General features: G+C 50.4%; 1 protein-coding gene across 1 annotated transcript in view; it reads right to left on the bottom strand.

Moving 5' to 3' along the window:
• The window catches only part of LOC119400535 (uncharacterized), a 116,372-nt gene that overhangs the window by 86,016 nt on the left and 6,221 nt on the right, over positions 1 to 24,135 (bottom strand). The window contains exon 2 of the mRNA XM_049417593.1: positions 8,056 to 8,235. Within this exon, the coding sequence (XP_049273550.1) occupies positions 8,056 to 8,235 (180 nt within the window). The remainder of the gene's footprint in view (positions 1 to 8,055; positions 8,236 to 24,135) is intronic.

Raw genomic sequence — 24,135 nt, forward strand, 5'->3', positions numbered from 1 at the left:
AATGCGCGACCCATTTAAAAATGGTCCGTTTTCATTTTCCTCTGTTTGCCCTTCACCAGACTCGCGTGAAACCTGAGCGCCGCAATCACCGGGATCGGCAACTTGTCGCCAGGGTGATAAAAAATTAACAGAACGGAACGAGAAGAATTCTCGCATTCTGCATGGAATTATGCTGTATGTCCTTCTATGGACATTCGCACAATTCCTTCCTTTTCGAAATTTATTCTTTTTTCTTCGTACCACGTCGACCAACACAAGATTAAGGACAGCGCACCACGCGGTCGATTTACAGGTTCAATATTTCTTTACTATCATCAATACGACAGCAGTACGAAACGGCAGAAAAAAAAAAGAACAAGCGAAATGAGGACAGGTACGAAGGTACATATCTTTTTCTTTTTTTAATAATGTACACAAGAAGCCACCGCACATTGCGCGTCGCTACAGTGTGAACAAGACATCGCGAAGCTACGGGCGACACCGAGTGAACCAACAGCCACACAGAGAGATAGAGCTACGGAGGACCGCGCTTATATTACAGTACTTAGATCCGCCCTTCTTTAGGCGCCGATTTTAACGGTTTACACACACACACACACACACCAACACACACACACACACACACACCCCACACACACACACACACACCACACACAAACCACACACACACACCACACACACACACACCACACACACACACACCACACACACACACCACACACACACACACACACACACACACACAACCACCTACACACACACCTCGCTTTAAAAGGAAACGAAAGAGAAAAACGATTTTTTTCGTATTAGTAAATTACTCTTTCAGTATACCAAAAACCACGCTTGCTGCCAGTATACAATTGGTAACTGAGAAAACGCGCAAAAAGAAAGTGTGGGAGGCGACGCCACCTTGAAGTCCCCGCACCGGTCACCATGACGCCGTAGATTTTGACGTCGTCTTCAAGGGCCTTCCTAGTCGGCAAAAATGAAGTAAACGGTCTTCTGAGGAGCCATAGACTTAACATACTAAGTTTCAGGAAATTTCGTTGAGCATATGGGGCCAAAATGCTAAAAAGCACTTTGAAATCCGTGACGTCACTATCAGAGATTTAAAAATGAAACTTCGGCCGTGATTTTCTCCTCTATTAATAAACAAACCTATAATATGGTAAAAGTAACGAGATTGGAGTTCTCAGAGTACCATTTGTCTAAACCAATTCACAGTTTCACTTTAGTGTGCCCTTAATTGTGATCATATTTTGGCAAGTGCTCTTTGTCACCCGAAAATATTTGTTATCAGCAAAAGCATTCAGCTCATATCGACATTGCAAAAGTGCTACTGCGCATGCGCGAGCAAATATATTTTCCGATCATGTAGCCTCGAACTCAGATTAGCAGAACTAATTTTTTTTGCAAATCAGTCCCGCAGGCGACGGAATGGTTAGAAAGGGAAATTGCCACCCGCTTGTATCACGAAGCAACAATGAAATCCATGCCAATTCTCAGGCAAAAAGCTTCTTATAGTGCGAAAAAAGCCTTTCCGGGGTGGCCGCTCTACCATTTGAGATCACCAGGAAACTAGCAAGTGGCAGCGCGAGGGCGAACTCATCGACAACTCGAAGCACTCTTCATCTGTAACTTGAAAGAAGCATTCTTTCTGAGCAATCGACTTCCCTAGTGGCTTCGTGCTACAAACGGGGGGTTGTCAATTTTTCAACCTCGACCCTGCTTTTCCTTTCATCAGAGGCGGTACCAGGAGGGGCAGAAAGGGGGGGGGATATTAGCCCCCCCCCCCCCAAGCGCAGACGTAGTCAAGGCACATCGCATACATCCCCGCCTCTTTGCCCCCCCCCCCCCCCCCCCCCGAAGAGGACTCGCTTGTCGTGGACGCATCCCCAACTCCCGTAAAATTCTAGCGCCGCTTCTGCCTCGACGACGTCGAGAGAAACATGCCAAACGATTTAAAAACGAATACGCAAGAGAGACGGAGAAAAAAATTCTTTTTATTACAACTATTGAGAAATGTCGCGTGGGGCTCTCAGTCCAAAGCTCCAACAGCCGCTGCCGCGTCCCGTGCCCGACGGACCAGCTCCCGCTGGCCACTATGCAAGAGAAGACTCGAGCGAAAGGCTGCGCTGCAGCAAGTTATGGCAGAACACCTGGCTTTCCGCGCCTTTCGCGAGATGTTGCACGTGAGGCGCGTCTGGAACCTCGACTATCGGCTGCCCGGCCTGCCCGACGTCTCGTCCGACCAACTGGTTTTTAGAGCGCAGCTTTTAGGCGCCCGTTTTTACGCTGAGCGGCGTCGCCGTCGGCGTAATACCGATAGAGCGAACGCGGAGTCTGTCCTTATCACCAGCCACTGGCCTCTAACCTCGCTTTCTTCCTCCGCCACGCGCGCTGGCCTCTCGGTCGGAGCTCGTGCGCATGCAGGGCTGGCACGTGCACTGCGGCTGGGCTGTCGGCGTTTCGCTTGGTTCACGACGCACGCAATGCACAGAATGGTGGGCTTATTGCCACGGCCGCGGCTTAGCACTCGAGCGCCGGCAGTTTCTGTGACAATATGTAACGAATGTTACATTACTACAACTGCGGATAGCCAAAACTTCAAACACAGTTGGCGTTGCCTCAACACGAAGCTGCGCTCAGAATTCGCATTAGGCAGTATCGCAATCGTTGGTGAATTTTTTTGTGCGCCACGGGCGGTTGACGTGGCTGCCGTCGACGAGGTGAGAGTTGGCGTAAAGTCCCTCTAGTTGGCGCGCCCCATTACATCGGTGCTATACAGGTTGGCGATGCAGGCAGTAAAATTAAAAATAGAAGCGTGGGTAGAACAAAATGATATTTTGGGAGAACGATGGTTGAGCAGAAGCTTCCAGGTCTATTTTATGCTGATGATATTGTCTTATTTGCGGACAGTCAAGATGATATACAGCGACTGGCAGATATATGCGGAAGGGAGTGTGAGGCTCTAGGACTAGGATTTTGTGCAACAAAATGTGGATTGATGGTATTCAATGATCACGGAGACCATAGCGGTCTTAATACAGGCCAAAAATACCGAGGGTAAGCGGTACAAGTACCTCGGAGTATGGGTAAGTGAGGGAGATAGATATATGGAGGTACAAGAGAAAGCATCGGTAGCCAAAGGGTAAAGAGGAATGCTGCAATTATGAAGCACAGAGTTTTATGGGGATACAATAGGTACGAGGTGCTTCGAAAGCTGTGGAAGGGTGTGATGGTCCCGGGGCTTACATTTAGGAACTCAGTGGTGTGCATGAAGTCAGAGGTACAATCAGGAATGGATGTAATCAAATGACGGTGGGCCGCCTCTCGTTGAGCGCTCATGGGAAGACTACAAATGAGGCGGTAAAGGGTGATATGGGATGGACAGGCTTGAAGTGAGGGAAGCGCAGAGCAAAATGAGATCGAAGAGAGGCTGAGGAAATGAAGAAGAGTAGATGGGCAGAGAAGGTTTTCAGGTATTTGTATAGAAGAAGCGTTGACACGCAGTGGAGAAAAAGAACTAGGAGGCTCATCAGTAAATATACGGCTAGCATTGCGGGCGATATGAACAAGGAGCATTAAGCGGAAGGTCAGAGAGGCGGAGAGGACTTATTGGATGACAGCGATGGAAAGAAGCCGGTTCTGATTAACTACCGAAAGGGAAAAAACGAAATAAGGAGGGAAAGGTTTTATGATAATTCAGGGGAAGCGCTTTACTGTTTGAAGCAAGGTCGGCCTGCCTTAGAACGCGTAGTTATAAAGCGAGATTCAGTAACGAAGAAGAACAATGTACATGCTGCGGGGGAACTAAGAAACGATGGAACAGTACTGGACTAATGTGCAATATTCACCCAGGTAATACGTGTGGGCACGAGTCTACATGAAGCCTTGGGTTTTAGGGACAACAATGGAAAGCTGAACACGTCCGCGATTAGAAATAAGTAAGAGACGGTTAGAGTATTGGGTGGCAGAAAAAGTAGAGATAACGTACAAAAAATAAATAATGGGAAAAAATAAGGTCATTCTGCCTTAAGAGGCAGAGAGATGGAACCGTGAATTTATATTTTTTTGGTATAATAACATAGATTTAATCAATGTAGATAAGGTATTAAGCCAACTTGAAACAAGGAAGTTAGGTTTTTTTTTTTCTTCGAGCCTGGTGGGAGACATGTCACCGCCCCGTTATAAAGGGGACGCTCATAGCATCCATCCAACTCCAGCGCTGGTTCCCCATATGCTACCCTTAGGTACCTAAAGGTAGCATATACAGTAACTCTAGGGAAGGGGAAACGGGTGCCGGCGGCTCCGTTGGGGCAGCAGTCGCAGCAAATTAGTTGGTGGTGGTCACAACAGCGATCTCACTCAGCTGTTCTAAGCGGTTTTTTTCTATCTCATCTATCGCAGTCATAACGTATCATCCATCCATGTTGAGTCCGTTCGCGTAATCTGGTTAAATAGCCAAATAAGCTTCCGTGTACGTGCCGAGCTCCTGGCATTTTTTTTTCCAGGACTAACTTTTTGCTTTGTGTCGGAAAGGGAATATTCACAATGGCGTGTAGCAACATATATGGCGCTGAATGTGTGAAAAAGTGGTTGTTATATTCATGCGTGTGTAATGAATTCATCGTTTGTTATTTTAACATATTGATTTCCGTGACATTTCTTCAGCACCTTTGAGTTTTCTTAGGTGAAAATGCTTGACAGGTATTCATTTGAAACATGTGACAATACACGTTCATGTTCTTTATACACAGGAAGTGCATGTAAAAGCATACGTTGAACCTTTTTCATGATGTCTGATACATGATACTGTGCCGAAAAGTAATTAAGCTTCGGATGCTTGATACTAGCGGATTCTACAAATATAGTGACGCACTCCTCGTAACTTTGTTGAAAAGGCTACGGAATTATATATTCATTAGAGGTGGCTTGCAAATATTCTCGACAGTTCTTTGCAGGGCATGTCATCAAATTGATGTATATATAAGGCCGATCACTGGAGTGACTAATATACTAGATCTCGAAGAATCAAGCTACAACTGAAGTTTCTTTACACGAAATGGCGGGGATCACTCAAGCTATATATATATATATATAATATATAATATATATATATATATATATATATATATAATATATATATATATTATATAATATATATAGATATATATATATATATATATATATCTATATAGATATCTATATGAAGGAAAGATGATACTTTAAGGGCTGGTTTTTCTTTGTTAGAAAAACGAGCCCTTATATATATATATATATATATATAATATATATATATATATATATAGATATAATATAATATATATATATATATATATATATATATAATATAAAACCATGCGTGACAACGCTTACCCGTTTTTTCGAGGCGGCCGGGTCAAGTGACAACCACGTTTTTATATTTACACAAGTATACTATAGTCAGGCACGTAGGCAAGGGGGGGGGCCCGGGGGGCCCAGGCCCCCCCCTCCCCGAAAATCGTCCAGCCTTTATATTCCCGGGCAACTTTTTTTTTTTTTCTTTTTGCCATGGAAAGACTTTCTTTCAAACAGTTAGGCCTTGGCCCCCCCCCCCCCCCCGAAAAAAAATCCTGGCTCGTGCCTGACTATAGTAGCACGCAAAACCACGGCTGCTGTAGTAGGACAGTAAAGTACGTACCTTTGTTGGAGCGAGCATCGGTACCCTTTGTAGAAAATATATAATAGAAAAAATAAACAGTAATAGATGACAGAACCACATGACGCATACTACCAGAAGATAATCACGTTGGTGTGCAACGAAGATTCGCCAATGCCAGTACAGCGGCTAACATCAAAGGACCAAAACGAAAGGTTTTATGGTCTGCACAGACTGGAAGTAGACATGGGAAGCCAAAATTTGGGCTCACAAGCTGGAGGCATAACAAAACAGTGTAAAACAATAAGAAAACGGAGACGAGTATAAGGAAAGCGTTTACCCCCCCCCCCCCCTCCCCCTTTATTTTGTTGTTTACCGTATAGTTGTCAAAAGCGACCCACCTTAACTTTGTCCCTGTGAGTCGCTCGCAATGTGTGCGTTGGTTGCCGCGTATATTTGTTTGAAATGAAATCTTGTCGTAGCCCCCAGCCATTTTCCTGCACTTTTTTGTCTCCGCATGTTTTGCTGAGGTAAGTTTGAGTCTGTGCCCCGTACCGCTAATGACCACAGACAACCGAACTCTCTGAATAAAAGGGCAACCAACACGGCAACCAACATCAGTACCACATGGCATTGCGGGGCAACGCACGCCACCGCAACGCGACAGCGTTCGGAAACAACCGGAACCGATGACAAAGGTGCCGCGAGCTGAAAGGTGGGAACTAGAAAAAAAACGAGAGATAAGAGAAAACGGGAAGGTGGTGTCACGGCCGCTGGATTTCAACAACGTTTGCAACAAGCCGCCGTTTGCAGCTAGCAGGGATGAGCCCTGGATTCATAACAAATAACATAACTTCTCGCATTTTGTCCAGATTTTATGTTCACTGTTGAATTCGTTACACGATCATGAAAACGGCGTAACGGGAAGAGACAGAAATACTGAAAAGCGCAGGAATGCAAGCAATTGTGTTCGTGTGTTTTTCAGCCTTTTCGTCACTCTTTCCGTCTGACCATTTTCATATTAATTGATCCGTAACAGCTCGCCCAATTGTCAGTATTGAAGGTGTAGTCACTGAAATTTCAAAGTGACTCGAATCTCCTTCTATGAGATGGTCGCACATATGATAAGCATTATTTCATGGCAGTTGCATGCGATACCGTACTGTGTACTATAAACATGTTTGGAGGAAGGAAGAAGTTTATCTTATTTTGTGTCATATAAATAGTGGCCGCTGCCATTTCTGAGATCACTTTTTCGAAATGAAATGATTAAATGTGAAGCAACATACTCAGAGCCAAAATAAAGAATTTCGATGCATTAGGAAAGGTGCAGCGCCTCCAGGTTGGTTAGTTGTGGTCTTCTAGGATACCAGAAAAATAAGCCCACGCGATTACTTCTGCAAAAAGCGATCGGTGCGCGAAGTTGCATCTTTGGCAAGGCAAGAACAAAAATTCCCAAGCGCTGCAAGTATGTACAATAAAATATCGGTAATTAACTGATGTGTACACGCTAGATGGATTCTAGGAGAATATTTCGGGCGTCACATGAAGACGCACGCGCTCAAGCCACTACGACGTAATATTCTCGTTAAATACTGCCTCAGTAGTTCATGCACCGAAGGTGGCTTTGTTTTCACTGCGGCAACTGCTTGGGACTGTTTTTCGCGAAAGGGCGCTGAGAAGTGCGTCGGAGACAATTTGAGCGAGGGCCAGAGAAAATACGGTCAACTTTTTTCTCTTTTTCCAGGTCATGCCGTCCGGAGTCAAGTACTACGGCAGCTACTGCTGCGCTGCGTGGTGCAACAACAACGGCAGGACAGGGAGAGAGCGTGGTACTAAATGGTTCAGGATTCCGCGAGACGACAGGTAGCCCTTTGCACCTTTCCAAGATGTAATTTTGAAGTTGTGGTTGTCATTAGCTAACTATCAAAGTATGTCCGTATCTTTCGCACTGTTTTTCCGTTCAGCTAGTTAGTGTTTGAATGGTCATACATATTCTTCATTCGCTTAAATCGAGTGGTCCCTTTTCACTCTGAAAAATCGTCCCCTTTTTCACTCTGAGAATCCCCTTTTCACTCTGAAATCTCTAAAAAAATGGCAGCATATCCACGGGGTGAATGATGAAGAGTGGGGCGAAGCTCTTGATATTAAAGATACCTCGCCCCGCACCTCAAATGAAACTCGTGAGTAACATCGTGGTCGGGAAAGGCACGCAGCAACGAGGTGATGGCGGTTATTCGAGCGGTGTCGTTCTTAATGGACGATATCTTGGTTAGATTGTTCGAGAACCACAACCGGTCGCACACGTCGCAACTGTGGCCGAACGAAACGTCCAGAAAGTCTCTCTTGAACCGGGCGTCGGCACCTTCGTGTTCTTTCTTGGCACGTTTTGCAGCCGCCTCTCGAACTCTCACCTCCTCGTTCGCCCGTCGATAGGCACGCTTTCTCGTCGCTTCTCGTTGCCGGACGGCTTGGAGATCATGTTCTCGTGCGGCCTGGCGCCGCTGCCGCGCTGCTTCGGCCTCTCGTTCTCGTACACCGAGATCTTGTCGGCGCCGCCGCGCAGCTTCGCGGCGCGCTTCTGCCTCGCGCGCCTGTTTTCATAAAACTCACCTTTTATTTTATCATACTACAAGTAACGCCCTCTAGTATCGTACCATCTTGCATTTTTCAGCGTATATGCATTCGTTATATATAGGGAGCCTATATTACCGCCTAAACGGCCGTTCATGTAGGCTCCCTAGTTATATAGTACAAGTACCGCCCTCTACGGCCAGTTCAAGAGCTAACGAGAGGCGATTACCTAGGACGGGACGCTCGGGCCACGCCATAAGGAGCTTCGCCCCTAAAACTTCGCACTGGAGATGTCACGGAGCTGGGCGGCCTTCCTTGTTTCTCCATTCTCCTTTCTTTCTCTGTTTCTTGCATCTTTTTCTGTCCCTATCTCTTTCTTTCTCTCTCTATCTAGTTTTCCCTTTCTGTATCTCTCTCTGTGTCTTTGTCACCTTTTCATGCCTTTTCCTTTCATTCCTGTCTGCGTTCTATCTCACTTTCACGGTCGCCCCTATACGCGGGTTGTTCGGTGAGCAGCCCGACTGTGCAGAAGAGGATTACTTGCACCGTTTCAACAACAATCATGAGCCTACCGCACATGCGGAAAGAGGCAGCTCGCAAACGTACAGACGCAAAAAGAAGGAAGAGGGACAAGCGTTTCATATGGACATCCGACCGGCTCAGGCAAAAAGAAACCAGAGGCGAAATGGCAGCCAGCGCCGCTGTCGTACTTTGTGGTTGTAGTGATATTTTTTGTTGCGACGGCGGCTATTTAGAGTTCATTGAAAAAGCACAGAAAGAAAAAACGAAATACAATAGTAATCTCAACTTTGATGCTACGCCACGATCACTTCTAACGTTACATTTATCCAATCATAGGCTGGCGCTCATCGTCGTCATTTCCGCCCGCAATAGTTCTGGCAAGCGCCACTACGCGCTGATGCGGTCAGCAGCGATGTAGCGACTTCAACGTGTGATTAAAATACTAAATCATTTGATATTGGTGCTTAGACCTATGCTAAAGTTATCCCCAGACATCAGTCTACGCATCCCGCAAGTAAAAAATGGGGGGTTGAACAGTGTTGGAGGGCCCCTTTAACCTTTTTTATATTACTCTATGCTGGCAGGTCCAAACATGTGCGAAAGCAAACGTGATGGCGATGGCGGTGATGGTGACGACGTCGACGCTTGTCGCAGCTTAGGGACGTCGACGAAGGCAGCAGTCAGCACGTCCGAGACGAAACTTTATTTGGCCGAACTTATGGCCGAGAAACTGAATGTCAAACTATAGCAATACACTGATAGCGGCGAACAGAGCGTCGACCGTCGATCAACTGACAAGCGGTCAACGAACTTTCCAGCAATATCGCTGGTGGCGGCGTTATCTCTAGACAAAGCTGGAACATTCGCGTGCGGGGCGCAATCTTAACAAAACGATCTACTACAGTCGCGAAGCTTCTCGAACACTGCTTCGCGGACAGCGTCGAGCGTTGATAACCGTCCCTGCCGGTCAAACCCGAATACATCAAAACAAGACGAGAAGTGGGCGTGGCATTCCCCCCCCCCCTGAAAAAGCATCGTCCCGATGCTTGTGAAAGAACATAGAAGAGAAAAAAAAAACAAGTGCATACACAAATAAATTACAATAACAAAGGAAAAAATAGAGTCCCTAGGTTCGCTAACGCGCAAAAAACGGCTTAAGGCGCACGACATGGACGACTTCAGGTCGTGCGCGGCGTCGCTGGGAGTTCGTAATGCCGTCCGGGATGACCTCGTAGTCAAGAGCGCCGAGGCGTCGAAGAACCTTGTATGGCCCGAAGTATCGCCGAAGGAGTTTTTCGCTAAGCCCACGTCGGCGTATCGGCATCCAGGCCCAAACTAGAGCACTGCACGGGCTCGGGCCTACCCGAAAACCCGGGCCCGGGCCGGGCCGGGCCGGGTAAAGTGGTTGACACGGCGGGCCCGGGCCGGGCTCGGGTTTGAAGCTCCGGGCTTAGGGCCGGCCCGGGTTTGAGGTGGCGGGCTCGGGTCGGGCCGGGCTCTGACTTTGCTCAGTTCTTAAAGGGACTCTAAAGCGATTCAATGAATCGGTTAAGACTGATAAAGTGAGAACACGAATGTAACTGGTTTAACCATCATAAGGAGTAGATCAAGGGCAAAGTTTCGTTTTTAAATTCCACGACGAAAACTCCGCGCGTGACGTCATGGATTTCAAACTGTGTTTCTCGTATTCTGGGGACACTGGGTCAACGAAACTTCTTGAAAGTTCGTATGTTAAGTTTATGGCCCTCTCAGAGGTCAATGTACTTAATTTTTACCGATTAGGAACTACGTAGATCCCAGTAGACGCCACGGCGTCATGACGTCCATGACGTCACGGTGTTTGTTGCACAATAATCAAGATGGCGTCAGCACCCGCATTTTCTTTTTGTGCGTTTTCTCGCTTACGAAGACTTTTGTCGCGACGAGCGTAGTCATTATGGTATTTTAAGAGTAATTTACTGATAATAGAAGAATCTTTTTTTTTTCTTTAGTGTCCCTTCAAGTGTGTTCCTCATGCGTTGCACGGCTTCAGATTTTATCTCAATAAAACGGTTCTTTTTTATGTGGGGCAAGCTATTTGGACAAGTTTTATGAGTGACAAGTACTGATCTTCTTTTGCCTCTTGCGTATGGGGCTACTTGATTTATCTGAAACGGGCGAGCTAAAAGTAAATACACCAGGCGCAATTATAATTGTAGCGAAGCGTTCCTACTCAGTAATGGGTCGTCCTCTCGAGCGCCTTCCAGTGGGTCGTTCTCTTCTCTGAGAGCACGCCCCTCGTGCAGAGAGTCGGCCCCGCTTTGACTGTCGCTGCCGTGCGCCGTCGCTGAGTGCCCGTTAATAAACGTCTTGACAATTTGGTGGAGAGTGCTGTGCCCTTTAAACAACTACGGTCCGCATTCGATGCCCTTGGAGCTTCGATCCCCTACCGTGCCTGCTACCATGACTCAAGACGCCGCCCAGCAAACGCCTCCTCTTGCACCGACGCCATGTCCGGGTATCCCCCGCATCCGCGACCCTCCTATCTTCACCGGCGCGGATGGCACGGACGTCGAGGACTGGCTCGCGATCTACGAGCGTGTGAGCGTCCCCAATAAATGGGACGAGGCAGGCAAACTGAGCAACCTCGTTTGCTACCTCGCGGGTGTGGCAAGTCTATGGTACAAGAACCACGCATTCGATTTCGCTACGTGGTCCGCTTTCAAGACCGCCATCATCGACGTGTTTGGCCGCCCTGCCGTTCGCAAGCTGCAAGCCGAACAGCGTTTACGTGAACGAGCCCAGCAGTCTGAGTCTTTCACGACCTACATTGAAGACGTGCTCGACTTGTGCAAGAAAGCCAACGCAACCATGTCTGAAGCCGACAAGATTCGGAACGTCATGAATTAAAGGCATCGACGACGATGCCTTCACCATGCTACTCGCAAAAAACCCTCGCACTGTGACAGAGGTCATCACGCTGTGCCAAAGCTACGAGCAGCTACGCCGGCAGCGGCTGATGACGCGTCGACCTCCATCACGCGACGCCGATCTCGCTGGCTTGTCGGCCGTGTCGGACCACTCCGTCTTACTCGCCGAAATCAAGTCATTCGTGCGGGAGGAAATTGACCGCCAGTTCTCCCTACTGGCCTTCTCTCACCCGCAGGATGTTGTACAGTCGTCGACCACACTGCTGCCTCCCCTACGCCGGGCTATTGAGCAGGAAATCGCGGAGGTCATGCCGGAATACCACCAGCCCCCTCCGGCGTCTGCGCCGCTCAGTTACGCACAAGTTGCAGCCAGGCCGCCCCCAGCGCTCCCTGTGGTGCCCCCGTTAACATACGCTGGAGCCGTCGCCAGGCCTCAGGCCTTCGAAGCGAGTGTGCCGGCTGCGTATACGCCGACATCATCCATACGCCCCGACTGCAGCCCACCATGCAGTCGTCCTATCAGCAGCCGCCCCGTCCCTCGCGTCCTGCCACGTGGATGGGACCTAGCCCGGCAAACCGATGGCGCACTTCCGACAACCGCCCGATCTGCTTTGCGTGCGGTTGCGCCGGTCACGTCGCCCGCTATTGCAACCGCGTGCAGCCGCCTCGAGTCGGATCAGCCGTCACCAACCAGTCCAGCCGCCCGTATTATGACCCGCTGCCGCCTATGTCACCGACGTCACGCCCAGGTCCATCTACCCGTCGTTCACCGTCCCCACGACGCCGCTCACTGTCACCGATGCGGCCTCGTCCGGTCGCACGAGACCAGGAAAACTAGTCGTCGCAGTCCAAGAGGCAAGGGCTGCGACGCTATCCAACAGCCAAAGCCCTCAAGTCGAAGACATGCAAGTCGAAGCCATGCTTCGACTTGCATGTCTTCGCAAGTCTAAGACATGCTTCGCCGCGATGTTATTCAACCCTCAAACAGCCCGTGGGCGTCTCCTGTCGTTCTCGTTGCGAAGAAGGACGGCTCTGTGCGGTTCTGTGTGGACTACCGACGACTCAATAAGATCACCCGTAAAGACGTTTATCCCCTATCTCGAATAGACGATGCCATTGACAGCCTGCAAGGAGCAGAGTTCTTTTCATCGCTCGATTTGCGCTCAGGGTACTGGCAAGTCCCCATGGCTGATGACGCTCGACCGAAGACAGCGTTTATCACACCCGACGGCTTGTATGAATTCAACGCCATGCCGTTTGGGCTGTGATGCGCCCGCGACCTTTGAGCGCATGATGGATACCGTTCTGCGCAGCTTGAAATGGCACACGTGCCTATACTACCTCGACGACGTCGTCGTTTTCGCCCCGGACTTCTCAACACACCTTCAACGCCTGCGGCAGGTTTTGACGCGCTTGAGCGACGCCGGGCTACAACTGAATCTCAAGAAGTGCCGATTTGCAGCACGGCAGCTGACGATACTACGTGGTGTCCAAGGACGGCATCCTCCCAGATCCAGCCAAGCTTCGGGCCGTGACAGAGTTCCCCAAACCTACGTCCGTCAAAGAACTGCGCAGTTTCGTAGGACTATGCTCCTACTTTCGGCGCTTCATCCGAAACTTCGCGACTATCATATCACCGCTGACGAAGCTCCTTGGAAGTAACGGGCCCCTCAAATCGTGGTCGTCAGAGTGCGACGACGCATTCGCAAAGCTCCGTCGTTTGTTGACGTCTCCTCCCATTCTACGCCACTACGACCCTACGGCCCCTACAGAGGTACACACGGACGCCAGCGGTGTTGGCCTCGGTGCTGTTCTTGCGCAGCGCAAACCTGGGTTCCCGGAATATGTCGTCGCATATGCAAGTCGTACGCTTACTAAAGCCGACACCAACTACACCATCACGGAGAAAGAATGCCTGGCAATCATATGGGCTCTTACAAAGTTCCGACCTTATTTGTATGGTCGCCCATTTGATGTCGTCACCGACCATCATGCACTGTGCTGGTTGTCGTCATTGAAAGATCCCTCAGGCCGTCTTGCCCGTTGGGCACTTCGCCTGCAAGACTACGACATCCGCGTGCTGTACCGCAACGGACGTCAGCATGCTGACGCCGACGCCCTGTCGCGCTCTCCCTTGCCTGACGACAATGCCCACAGCTCAGCGTCTCACTTGGTCGCTTCTTCCATCGATATTCACACCATCGCTACCGAGCAGCGCAAGGATCAATGGATTGCCTCACTGATAGACTTGCTGACTGATCCATCGGCCACACCATCAACTCGCTTGTTGCGTCGTCAAGCCCACCATTTCGCCGTTCGCGACGACCTGCTCCACCGACGCAATTACAACGGCGACGGCCGCCAGTGGCTACTAGTAATACCCCGCAGTCTGCGTTATGACATATGCGAGTCGTTCCACTCTGATCCGCAAAGTGCACACTGTGGGGTATCGAAAACCTACCACCGCATTCGCCAACGTTACTTTTGGCGAGGGATGTACCGCTACGTGGAGAAGTTCGTTCGCTCCTGCATCGATTGTCAGCGCCGCAAAACTTCAACGCACCTGTCGCCGGCAGGTCTGCAACCTCTACCTTGCCCTGACCGACCGTTTGGGCGCGTTGGCATCGATTTATATGGGCCACTTCCCCTGACGTCCGCTGGTAACCGCTGGGCCATCGTCGCTGTAGACCACCTCACGCGATACGCTGAAACTGCTGCCCTCCCTGCGGCACAGCGAGCGATGTGACCTCCTTCCTGCTCCACCGATTCATGCTGCGTCACGGTCCACCCCAGGAGCTGCTCAGTGATCGAGGCCGTGTCTTCTTGTCGGAAGTCGTCGAAGCCATTCTCAAAGAGTGCAACGTTGGTCACCGCAAAACTACTGCTTACCACCCGCAGACGAATGGCCTCACCGAACGCTTCAACCGCACGCTAGGCGACATGCTCTCGATGTACGTCGCCGCCGACCACACGAATTGGGATGTCATTCTGCCCTTCGTCAAGTACGCCTACAATACCGCTCCTCAGAGCACTACTGGTTTCTCACCATTTTTCTTAATTATTGTATGGCAGGCACCCGTCGCACACCATCGACACAATCCTTCCCTAAGCCGGATCGATCTGAATGTGCGCCTATTTCTGCCACAGCCAGACTTGCTGAGGAGTATCGCGAGCTTTCCAAGACCTTTACTACGCATAACCAAGATCGGCAGAAAAGCATTCGCGGTGACACCACCAGTTCTGTGCCCACGTTCCTTCCTGGAGCGCTCGTACGGCTCTCGGTCCCAACCACTGCATCTGGCCTCTCTTCCAAACTACTGCCCAAATACGAAGGCCCCTACCGTGTCGTCGAACGCACATCCCCGGTCAACTACCTGATCGAACCCATCGACCCATCTTCGGACATGCGCCGTCGAGGGCGCGACATTGTCAACGTGGCGCGGCTGAAGCCCTACCATGACCCGCTCATAGTGACAAGCTGCTAGGTCGCCAGGCGGCTCCCTTTTCGTAGCCGGGGTAATTGTAGCGAAGCGTTCCTACTCAGTAATGGGTCGTCCTCTCGAGCGCCTTCCAGTGGGTCGTTCTCTTCTCTGAGAGCACGCCCCTCGTGCAGAGAGTCGGCCCCGCTTTGACTGTCGCTGCCGTGCGCCGTCGCTGAGCGCCCGTTAATAAACGTCTTGACATAATTAACATCTCGTTATTCCGTGCTTTATTTGCATTCGTTATTATTTTATGTCCCAAATGTTATTCTGTAATCACCGTAATAAATGTAATTTAATAAATTTATACCTATAACTTATCATCGCAAGTGCGATTACGGAGCTACCACGCGGGGAAACGTTCTTGAAAGTTCCAGCCCTCCACTGAAACGAAGACTGCGTGGAGTCTCGTTGCGTAAAATCCCTACAAAGACATTCTTTTTCCGTGGCTTCGTCTTGGTTCCCAGAGGTCACGTGACACGAGATGGACATGCACAGCCTGCTTTGTGTGCCTGCATTGTTGACATCTGAGCGTTCGTCTTGTTCCGCTCTATATCAGGGGTCTCAAAGCCGCCTCAGCTAACGGGCCGCATTCACGAAAATTTACTTCCGCAAGGGCCAGGACAGTGACGAAGGTAGGAGTCGAGGTGGGGTGGATGGAGGCTGTACCCAGGCCCGTAGTCAGGAAGGTGCCCTGCCCCCCCCCCCCCTCGAAATTTTGGTGAAGTAGGTGTTTTTACTAAAAATAAATGATGAAAATAAGCGTTTTCCTCAAATAGTCAAGGTTTTCAGCAAGTGCCCCACGCCCCCCCCCCCCCCCCCCCCCCTTCCGCCAAAAAAAGTTCCTGGCTACGGGCCTGGTTGTACCAGATGTCAGATAACGTTGCCATTTGAAAGACCTTTTTAATATATCATATATGGGTAATTTCCGAAAGGCATATTTGGCGGCAAGTTTCTACCAACATATCGATACCATCTCCGAAATGACTAAAATCTGGACGCCAATTCAGCAATATAGTGTTTTGTTTCATCGTTATGCATCAACACATGGGGCTGCAGGCGGTGCCTCACGAAAAAAAAAATGCTTCAGACCTGTTATGATTGTGAAGCTCAAGAACGTACTTATAAATAAATAAAAAAGTGGGACGAAAACAGTCAAGTGCGGGCCGCAGGCCGCTAGCAAGAGGTCCGCGGGCCCCGTGTTTGAGACCCCTATACTATATAGTGCGAGAGCTACATGATAGTGCCCCAACAGCGTTGGAATGTGCAGGAACAGCAAAAGTCCATTAAACATATATATTCATGTATAAAGGCAAAGTATGTTAGCTTGACGAAGTATCTGCCTTAAAATAAGAATCACGAATTCCATGCCCGGTGATGTCCCCTTACCTTGAATCACATGCATCCAATGAGTAAGCGTGGAGAAGCTTATTCGCACCTTAATTACCAAACTGGAATGAACCCCGAAAATAGATCGCAATCACTTCGTCCATCTACTGCCAGTCCTATGCCCACCAGCGTAGGCCACCTTCTACTGGTGCAACATCGTTAGGAAGGCATACACCATTATATTATGAAAAAACAAACACAAAAACAGAGGCTGAAAACTGCAAGGACAAGCTCTCAGAGGCATTTATAGATTATATTGAAGAGTGACACAACGTTCGGGAACGAGAGAAATGAAGGGATCAGCTTGACAGCTATTGTCATTCTGCAGAGGTCCAAAAAGACCTCCTAAATTTGCTCCAGTGGTGGAAGGTAAGAACGACGACGCCTTCACATTTCGCTAGGCAGATGTGCGCCCCTGGGACTAGCGCAAGCAGGAAACTTTAGCGCGGCAGGACATGTGATGCGCGTGGTGTGCTTATAGCAGAATCTTTTTATAATTTGATTTTTTTGTTGTACAATAACATGCGAGCAAATACACTATAAACTATGCCACAAAAGCGTATAGACTGTATATAGCAGTAGTGTGATATATGAAAAGAATGCTATGACAAATAGTTTCTTTTTTGCCATTCCGCTTCTTATACGTATTTCCAAAGTGCATGCGGTGCGCGCGGTTCGTTATAATTATTATCTAGGTTAGTGTAATTACAACAGATGTAATAAATCTGGCTTTTTTCCTCTATTTCTCTTGATGTGGAAAGGTGCTACAATGATGAAGGTATATGTGCTACATATTCAGAAGGGTGCACAATTGACTTTGTCTTACTGTTACTTACAGCACGCTTTAAAGGGACACAAGGGAAAAGCGATTTTCGTATTATTAGTAAATTACTCTTTCACAATTGCAAAATCCCCACGCCGGCCGCCACGAGAAGACTCATGGGAAGCGAGAAAACGCGCGAAAAGAAATTACGGCTGGTAACGCCAGCTTGAGATTCCCGCATCAAACGCGTCATAGATTTTGATGGCGTCTGCTAGGCCCTATACGCATTTCATAATCGGTAAAAATGAAGCGCATTGTCTTCCGACGGGGAGTGGGGGGGGGGGGGGGGGGGGCATAGACTTAACATACGAAGCTTCAGGAAATTTCGACAAGCCAAAATGCGAGAAATACGCTTTAAAATCCGCGTTGTCGCGCCTGAAAATTTTGGCGCGAAATTTAAAAATGAAACCTTGACCTTAATTTAATCCTTTATTAATGCATCTGTATTGGTGGAATTAACGACATTGCATTTCTCAGAGTACAATTTATCAATCTAAGCTGATTCATTGTTTCACTTTTGTGTCCATTAAAATTTCAATGGAGAGCGCAATAATCATAAAGTGAAGAGATCGTTCTGTTGTCTGTCCCTTCTGTTTATATTGCGCTCCTCATCGAAACCGGACTCATCCTGCAAATCACTCTTCTTCCAACAATATCTACTATAAAACGCTCTTGATGATCCCGATTGTATTCCTAGAAAATTAGGTACAGTATACCACTGCCGAACGAACGTTCATCGTACTCAGTATGTCCGCTCAACTGTTTCCACGGCGAGCCAGCCCCTTTTTACGAGAAAGTACCGTAGGTTAAAGCATACTTGCTAGCGAAGCATGCGCCAAGCATGCGTGCATCTTTGCCGCTTAAAACGCCTTGTGGTCGACTCTATGCTTGGGCAACACCACCTAGATTAGTGGCTCGGGCCCCTGTCGGGCCCGATCTGCGGTCGGGCCGGGCCGGGCCGGGTAGGCAAAATTTTTTCTCGGGTTCGTGCCGGGCCCGGGTCTCGCTTTGAGTCGCCGAGCCGGGCTCGGGCGGGTAATTTTGAACGAGTCCCGGGCCTGGGCCGGGCCCTGGCCGAGAATCCCGGCCCGTGCAGTGCTCTAGCCCAAACACGGTAGCCGGGCTGGTATTCCACGAAGCGTCGTCGAAGATTGTAGCGACGGCTGTCGGTGTGCTGCTGGGTCTTGATGCGCAGGCGGGCGAGCTGTCGAGCTTCTTCGGCACGCTGTAAGTAAGCGGTGGCATCGAGATTTTCTTCGTCGGTGACGTTGGGTAGCATGGCGTCGAGAGTCGTCGCCGGGCTCCTTCCGTAGACCAACTTGTACGGCGTCATCCGCGTCGTTTCTTGGACGGCCGTGTTGTATGCGAAGGTCACATACGGAAGGATGTCATCCCACGTCTTGTGTTCGACGTCGGCATACATGGCCAACATGTCGGCGATGGTCTTGTTTAGCCGCTCGGTGAGGCCATTTGTCTGTGGGTGGTACGCTGTGGTCCGGCGGTGGCTTGTTTGGCTGTATCTCAGTATTGCCTGAGCTAGGTCAGCAGTAAACGCCGTACCTCTGTCGGCATAGGCGTGCGCAGGGGGGGGGGGGCAGGGGGGCGAGAAGGGGGGGCGCAACTTCAGCCCTATACATTGTAGGGGGGGCGAGAAGAGGGGCGCAAAGGCAGCCCCATACATTGACATAAAGGGAGGGGGGCGCTGCGACGAACCTTCGCCCCCCCTGAAGGGGAACCCTACGCACGCTTATGTCTGTCGGTGATGAGGACCTCTGGGGCGCCATGACGCAGGACGATGTTCTCAAGGAAGAACTTCGCTACCTCGGCGGCACTGCCTCTGGGCAGGGCCCTTGTCTCGGCGTAGCGGGTGAGGTAGTCGGTAACTACGATGATCCATTTGTTTCCGGTATTGGACGTCGCGAACGGCCCCAGTAGGTCCATCCCGATTTGCTGGAACGGCCGTCGAGGTGGCTCGATAGGCTGCAAAAGTCCGGCTGGCCTAGTGGGCGGTGTCTTGCGTCGCTGACAGTCTCGGCAGGTCTTTACGTAACGAGTGACGTCGGCGGAAAGGCGCGGCCAGTAGTACTTCTCCTGTATTCTTGCTAGCGTGCGAGAAACACCCAGGTGTCTAGATGTCGGGTCGTCGTACAGAGCCTGGAGGACCTCTGGCCGCAATGTCGAGGGTATCACGAGAAGGCAGTCGGCTCGAAGCGGTAAGAAGTTCTTCTTTAGGAGAACACCGTTGCGCAAGAAAAACGACGTCAGTCCCCGTGTGAATACCTTCGGAACAACGGTTGTCCTGTCCTCGAGGTATTCCACAAGGCCTCTGAGTTCTGGATCCGCTCGCTGTCATTCGGCGAAGTCGTAGGCACTTATGGTTCCCAGGAAGGAGTCGTCCTCCTTGTCGTCCTGTGGCGGTGGGTCGACGGGGGCGCGAGACAGGCAGTCAGCGTCTGAGTGTTTTCTTCCGGACTTGTAAACGACGGTAATGTCGAATTCTTGAAGTCGTAGGCACCACCGTGCGAGGCGACCTGAAGGGTCCTTCAAGTTAGCTAGCCAACACAATGCGTGGTGGTCGCTCACAACTTTGAAGGGCCTGCCGTAGAGGTAGGGGCGAAACTTGGATGCAGCCCAGATGATCGCTAGGCACTCCTTTTCTGTTGTGGAATAGTTCGTTTCTGCCTTTGATAGCGACCGGCTAGCATAACTGATGACCTTTTCCTGCCCATCAGTCTTCTGCACAAGGACGGCGCCGAGTCCTACGCTGCTTGCGTCGGTGTGGATTTCCGTATCGGCGTATTCGTCGAAATGCGCTAGTATTGGAGGCATCTGAAGGCGTCGTTTCAGTTCTTCAAATGCTTCGATTTGCGCCGTTTCCCACTTGAATGGCACGTCGGTCTTCGCATAGGCGGAGAGTTTTCATTTTACCGGAGGGGGCGGGGCCCCGACTTTTACGGATTTACTGATATATATATATATATATATATATATATATATATATATATAGAGAGAGAGAGAGAGAGAGAGAGAGGAGTCCAACTTCCAAACTAAAGAATTTAACGTAACTTTAGTCTCTTAGGTGCCCGCGATATCATAATGAAGATCTGTAAGTGGAAGACCCTAGATTTATTTTTCAATTTACACAAAGACATCGATCCACCTCGTAACTCTTGGCTCGAAGTGAAAAAGGTCGCCTTCGTTGACTGCGTCCCGTAAAATCGATTCACGCAATGCGTGGGGTTAGGCTTTACTTTGTTAAAACATGCGCCACACAGGAGACAGTGGGCTAACGCTATCACGGGAAGCTTTAATTATATGCCAGTGAGTTCAATTCAAGATGGCCGAAAGTAATTCTGAGATGGTAGCAAATACCATTTGCTACCACTGCACCTTGTGCGATGCTGCGGTTATGAATCTGGACGAGTAATGGAGTTGCTCATTGGTGGCCGAACTTTTAGTAAAACCCTTTACTGATAAATCAAAAGTGCGTACTATCTTTTCTCGGCACTTTTATAAGCAGGCATGTCGAAGGGTACCAATATGTAGGCAACCAAGAAATTACCCTTTTTTTTTATTGGCGAGTAAGCTTGTGCCAAAGCGTTCACTGACTGGCTGTGTCGTGATTGCTTTGTATTCTCAGTATCTTTTTTGTGTTCTCAAAACCATTCACTACGGGGTTCAAGACAATTAGAGCGCAGCTCTTAGGCGTCCGTTCCTGCGTTGAGCGGCATCGCCGTTGGCGTCGGCGGCGTAACCGATAGCGCGAACGACGACGAAAGAGAGCGAACGCGGAGTTTGTCGATATCACGAGATACTGGCCTCTAACCTCGCTTTCTTCCTCTGTCGCGCGCGCTGGCCGCTCGGTCGGAGCTCGTGCGCATGCAAGGCTGGCACGTGCATTGCGGCTGGCTTCGCTTGTCGTAACGGGGCGGTGGGCGCTTCACTTGGTTCGCGACAGCTGCAATGCACAGAGTATATAGTGTGCGTAGCACTCGAGCGCTGGCAGTTTCTGCGGCAATATGTAACGAATGTTACATTGACAACTGCGGATAGTCAAAACACAGCTGGCGTTGCCCGAACACGAGGCTGCGCTCAGCGAATTAGGCAGTAACGTAATCGCCGGTGAATTTTTTAATTTGTCATAGCTTATGTCGTCGCTTCAGTTGTTCATCAGCACAACATATTCTGCACGTAAAAATCCGTTTGAGGGGCATTTTTCCACTGAATGTTTGACTTGTCACTGGCCCATGTGCCGAACTTTAAATGGCTGAAACGAAAAAGAAGCGGGCATAAACAGCCTCCTGTGAAATAGCTGCCAGACAGGACGACCCGGGGACCTAAGCCAAGCTCTTAAAAAATACCCTGGGCCGGCACCAGGGGGGGCTCAGCCCCCCCCCCCCATGAGGCAGTCCGGGGGGGGGGGCCCAAGCCCCCCAGCCCCCCCGTACTCTCCGCCTATGGGTCTTCGTGAGGTGACTTAACGGTTCGGCGATTCGTGAAAATTCCTGGACGAAGCGCCTGTAGTAGGCGCACAAGCCGAGAAAACGGCGCACGGCTTTCGTGTCGGTGGGGGGTGGGAAGGCAGCGACGGCAGCTGTTTTCCGCGGGTCTAGGCGAACACCACCCTTGCTGATCACGTGACCCAAAAACAGTAGCTTCTCGTATGCAAAGCGGCACTTTTCAGGCTTCAAGGTGAGGCCAGAGGTCTTGATTGATTGCAGTACAGCGTCAAGGCGCTGGAGGTGTTCGTCGAAGCTTGAGGCAAACACAATGACGTTGTCCAAGTACACAAGGCAAGTCTACCACTTCAATCCAACCAGCACGGTGTCCATAACGCGCTGGAACGTCGCAGGTGCCGAGCAAAGACCAAAGGGCATAACCTTGAACTCGAAGAGGCCGTCTGGTGTTATAAAGGCAGTCTTCTCTCGGTCTCTCTCGTCGACTTCTATTTGCCAATAGCCGGTCTTGAGGTCTATCGACGAAAACTACCCCGCGTTGTAGAGTCGATCCAGGGTGTCGTCTATCCGTGGGAGAGGGTAGACGTCCTTCTTCGTGATTTTGTTCAGGCGGCGATAATCGACGCAGAAGCGTAGGGTTCCGTCCTTCTTCACTAACACCACGGGTGACGCCCATGGACTCTTCGACGGCTGGATGATGTCGTCGCGTAGCATTTCGTCGACTTGTTTCTTTATGGATTCGCGTTCTCGCGTCGAAACTCTGTAGGGGCTCTGCCGGAGTGGCCTGGCATTTTTCTCGGTTATGATGCGATGTTTTGCGACTGGGGTCTGGCGGATTCTTGACGATGTCGAAAAGCAGTCCCTGTATTTCAAGAGGAGGGTTTTGAGCTGTTCTTGTTTATGCTTCGGAAGGCTAGGATTGACGTCCAAAGCTGGTTAAGGAGCTTGGTTCGTCGGTGTGGGCTCGGAAGAATCGGTGATGGCGAAAGCATTGGTGGCTGCCACAATTTTTTCGATGTAGGCGACTGTCGTGCCTTTGTTTACGTGCTTATACTCGTTGCTAAAATTTGTGAGCATCACTGTTGCTTTGCCTCCCCGCAACTCTGCTATTCCTCTTGCGACGCAAATCTCGCGGTTAATCAACTGGTGCTGGTCGCCTTCAACGACGCCTTCCAGGTCTGCTACTTTCTGAGTGCCGACGGAAATGATGACGCTGGAGCGAGGGGGAATGGTGACCTGGTCTTCCAGCACATTCAAGGCATGCTTCCCTGGCGGCGTGTACCGCGGTAATGCTTTTTCTGTAGATAGCGTTATCGACTTGGATCTCAGGTCGATGACTGCACCATGAAGGCCTAAGTCCATACCAAGGATGACATCTCGGGAGCAATGCTGAAGGACTACGAAGCTTGCGGGATAAATCCGGTTGTTGATGGAGACTTTCGCTGTGCAGACTCCTGCCGGCGTTACTAGGTGACCTCCAGCTGTCCGGATTTCGGGGCCTTCCCAGGCGATCTTGACTTTCTTCAGCTTCGTCGAGAATGGTCCACTGATGACAGAATAGTCGGCTCCAGTATCGACGAGAGCGGTGACGTTGTGGCCGTCGATGAGAACGTCGAGGTCACTCGTTCGTCGCCTACCGTTTCGATTTGGTCGCGGCGTCGGATCACGGCTACGTCGGTTTGTCCCACTGCTTCGACGATGCGTCGTCAGGTCTTCTTCGGGCCGTGAAGTTTCGACGTCAGGGCTTCGTTCGGCTTTCGGCATGTTCTTTAGATTTCGTTGCGGCGTTGTCGTCGGCGGCGGAGGATATTCGGTATTTCGTCGTACAGCAACCGCACAGTTTTCCGGATACGGGCTGGGTGACCGGCCTCGCGTTGGGCCAGCGTATGGTCGGCGTTGGGGGGAGACGTAGCGGCCTGGCGGCGGCGAACGGGAAGGTTGTCGGGGCGTCCATTGCGTTCCCGCGAGGTAGTCGGCGATGTCGCGTGGTCTTTCCCCTCGCTGTGGACGTGGCGCGTCGATGGCAAACCCACGCAGTCCCATCTGTCGGTACTGGCAGCGGCGGTAAGTGTGGCCAGCTTCCCCGCAATGGTAGCAGAGTGGGCGGTGGTCGGGGGCGCGCCAAACGTCGGTCTTCCTCGGCGTGTGTAGCTGACCGGCTGGCGGACGGTATGACGTTGGTGGCGGAACTGCTGAGGCGGCGCGGCGTCTTGACGTGGGCGAGGAGGGGGGGGCGTTGCGTCGGGCTGCAGCAGCATAGCTCACTGCTTGCAGCTGCGGTGGTGTCGGCTGAGGAACACCCAGTGACTGGTGGATTTCCTCGCGTACAACGTCAGCAATC

This window comes from Rhipicephalus sanguineus, chromosome 7, assembly GCF_013339695.2.
Source record: "Rhipicephalus sanguineus isolate Rsan-2018 chromosome 7, BIME_Rsan_1.4, whole genome shotgun sequence".
NCBI lineage: Eukaryota > Metazoa > Arthropoda > Arachnida > Ixodida > Ixodidae > Rhipicephalus > Rhipicephalus sanguineus.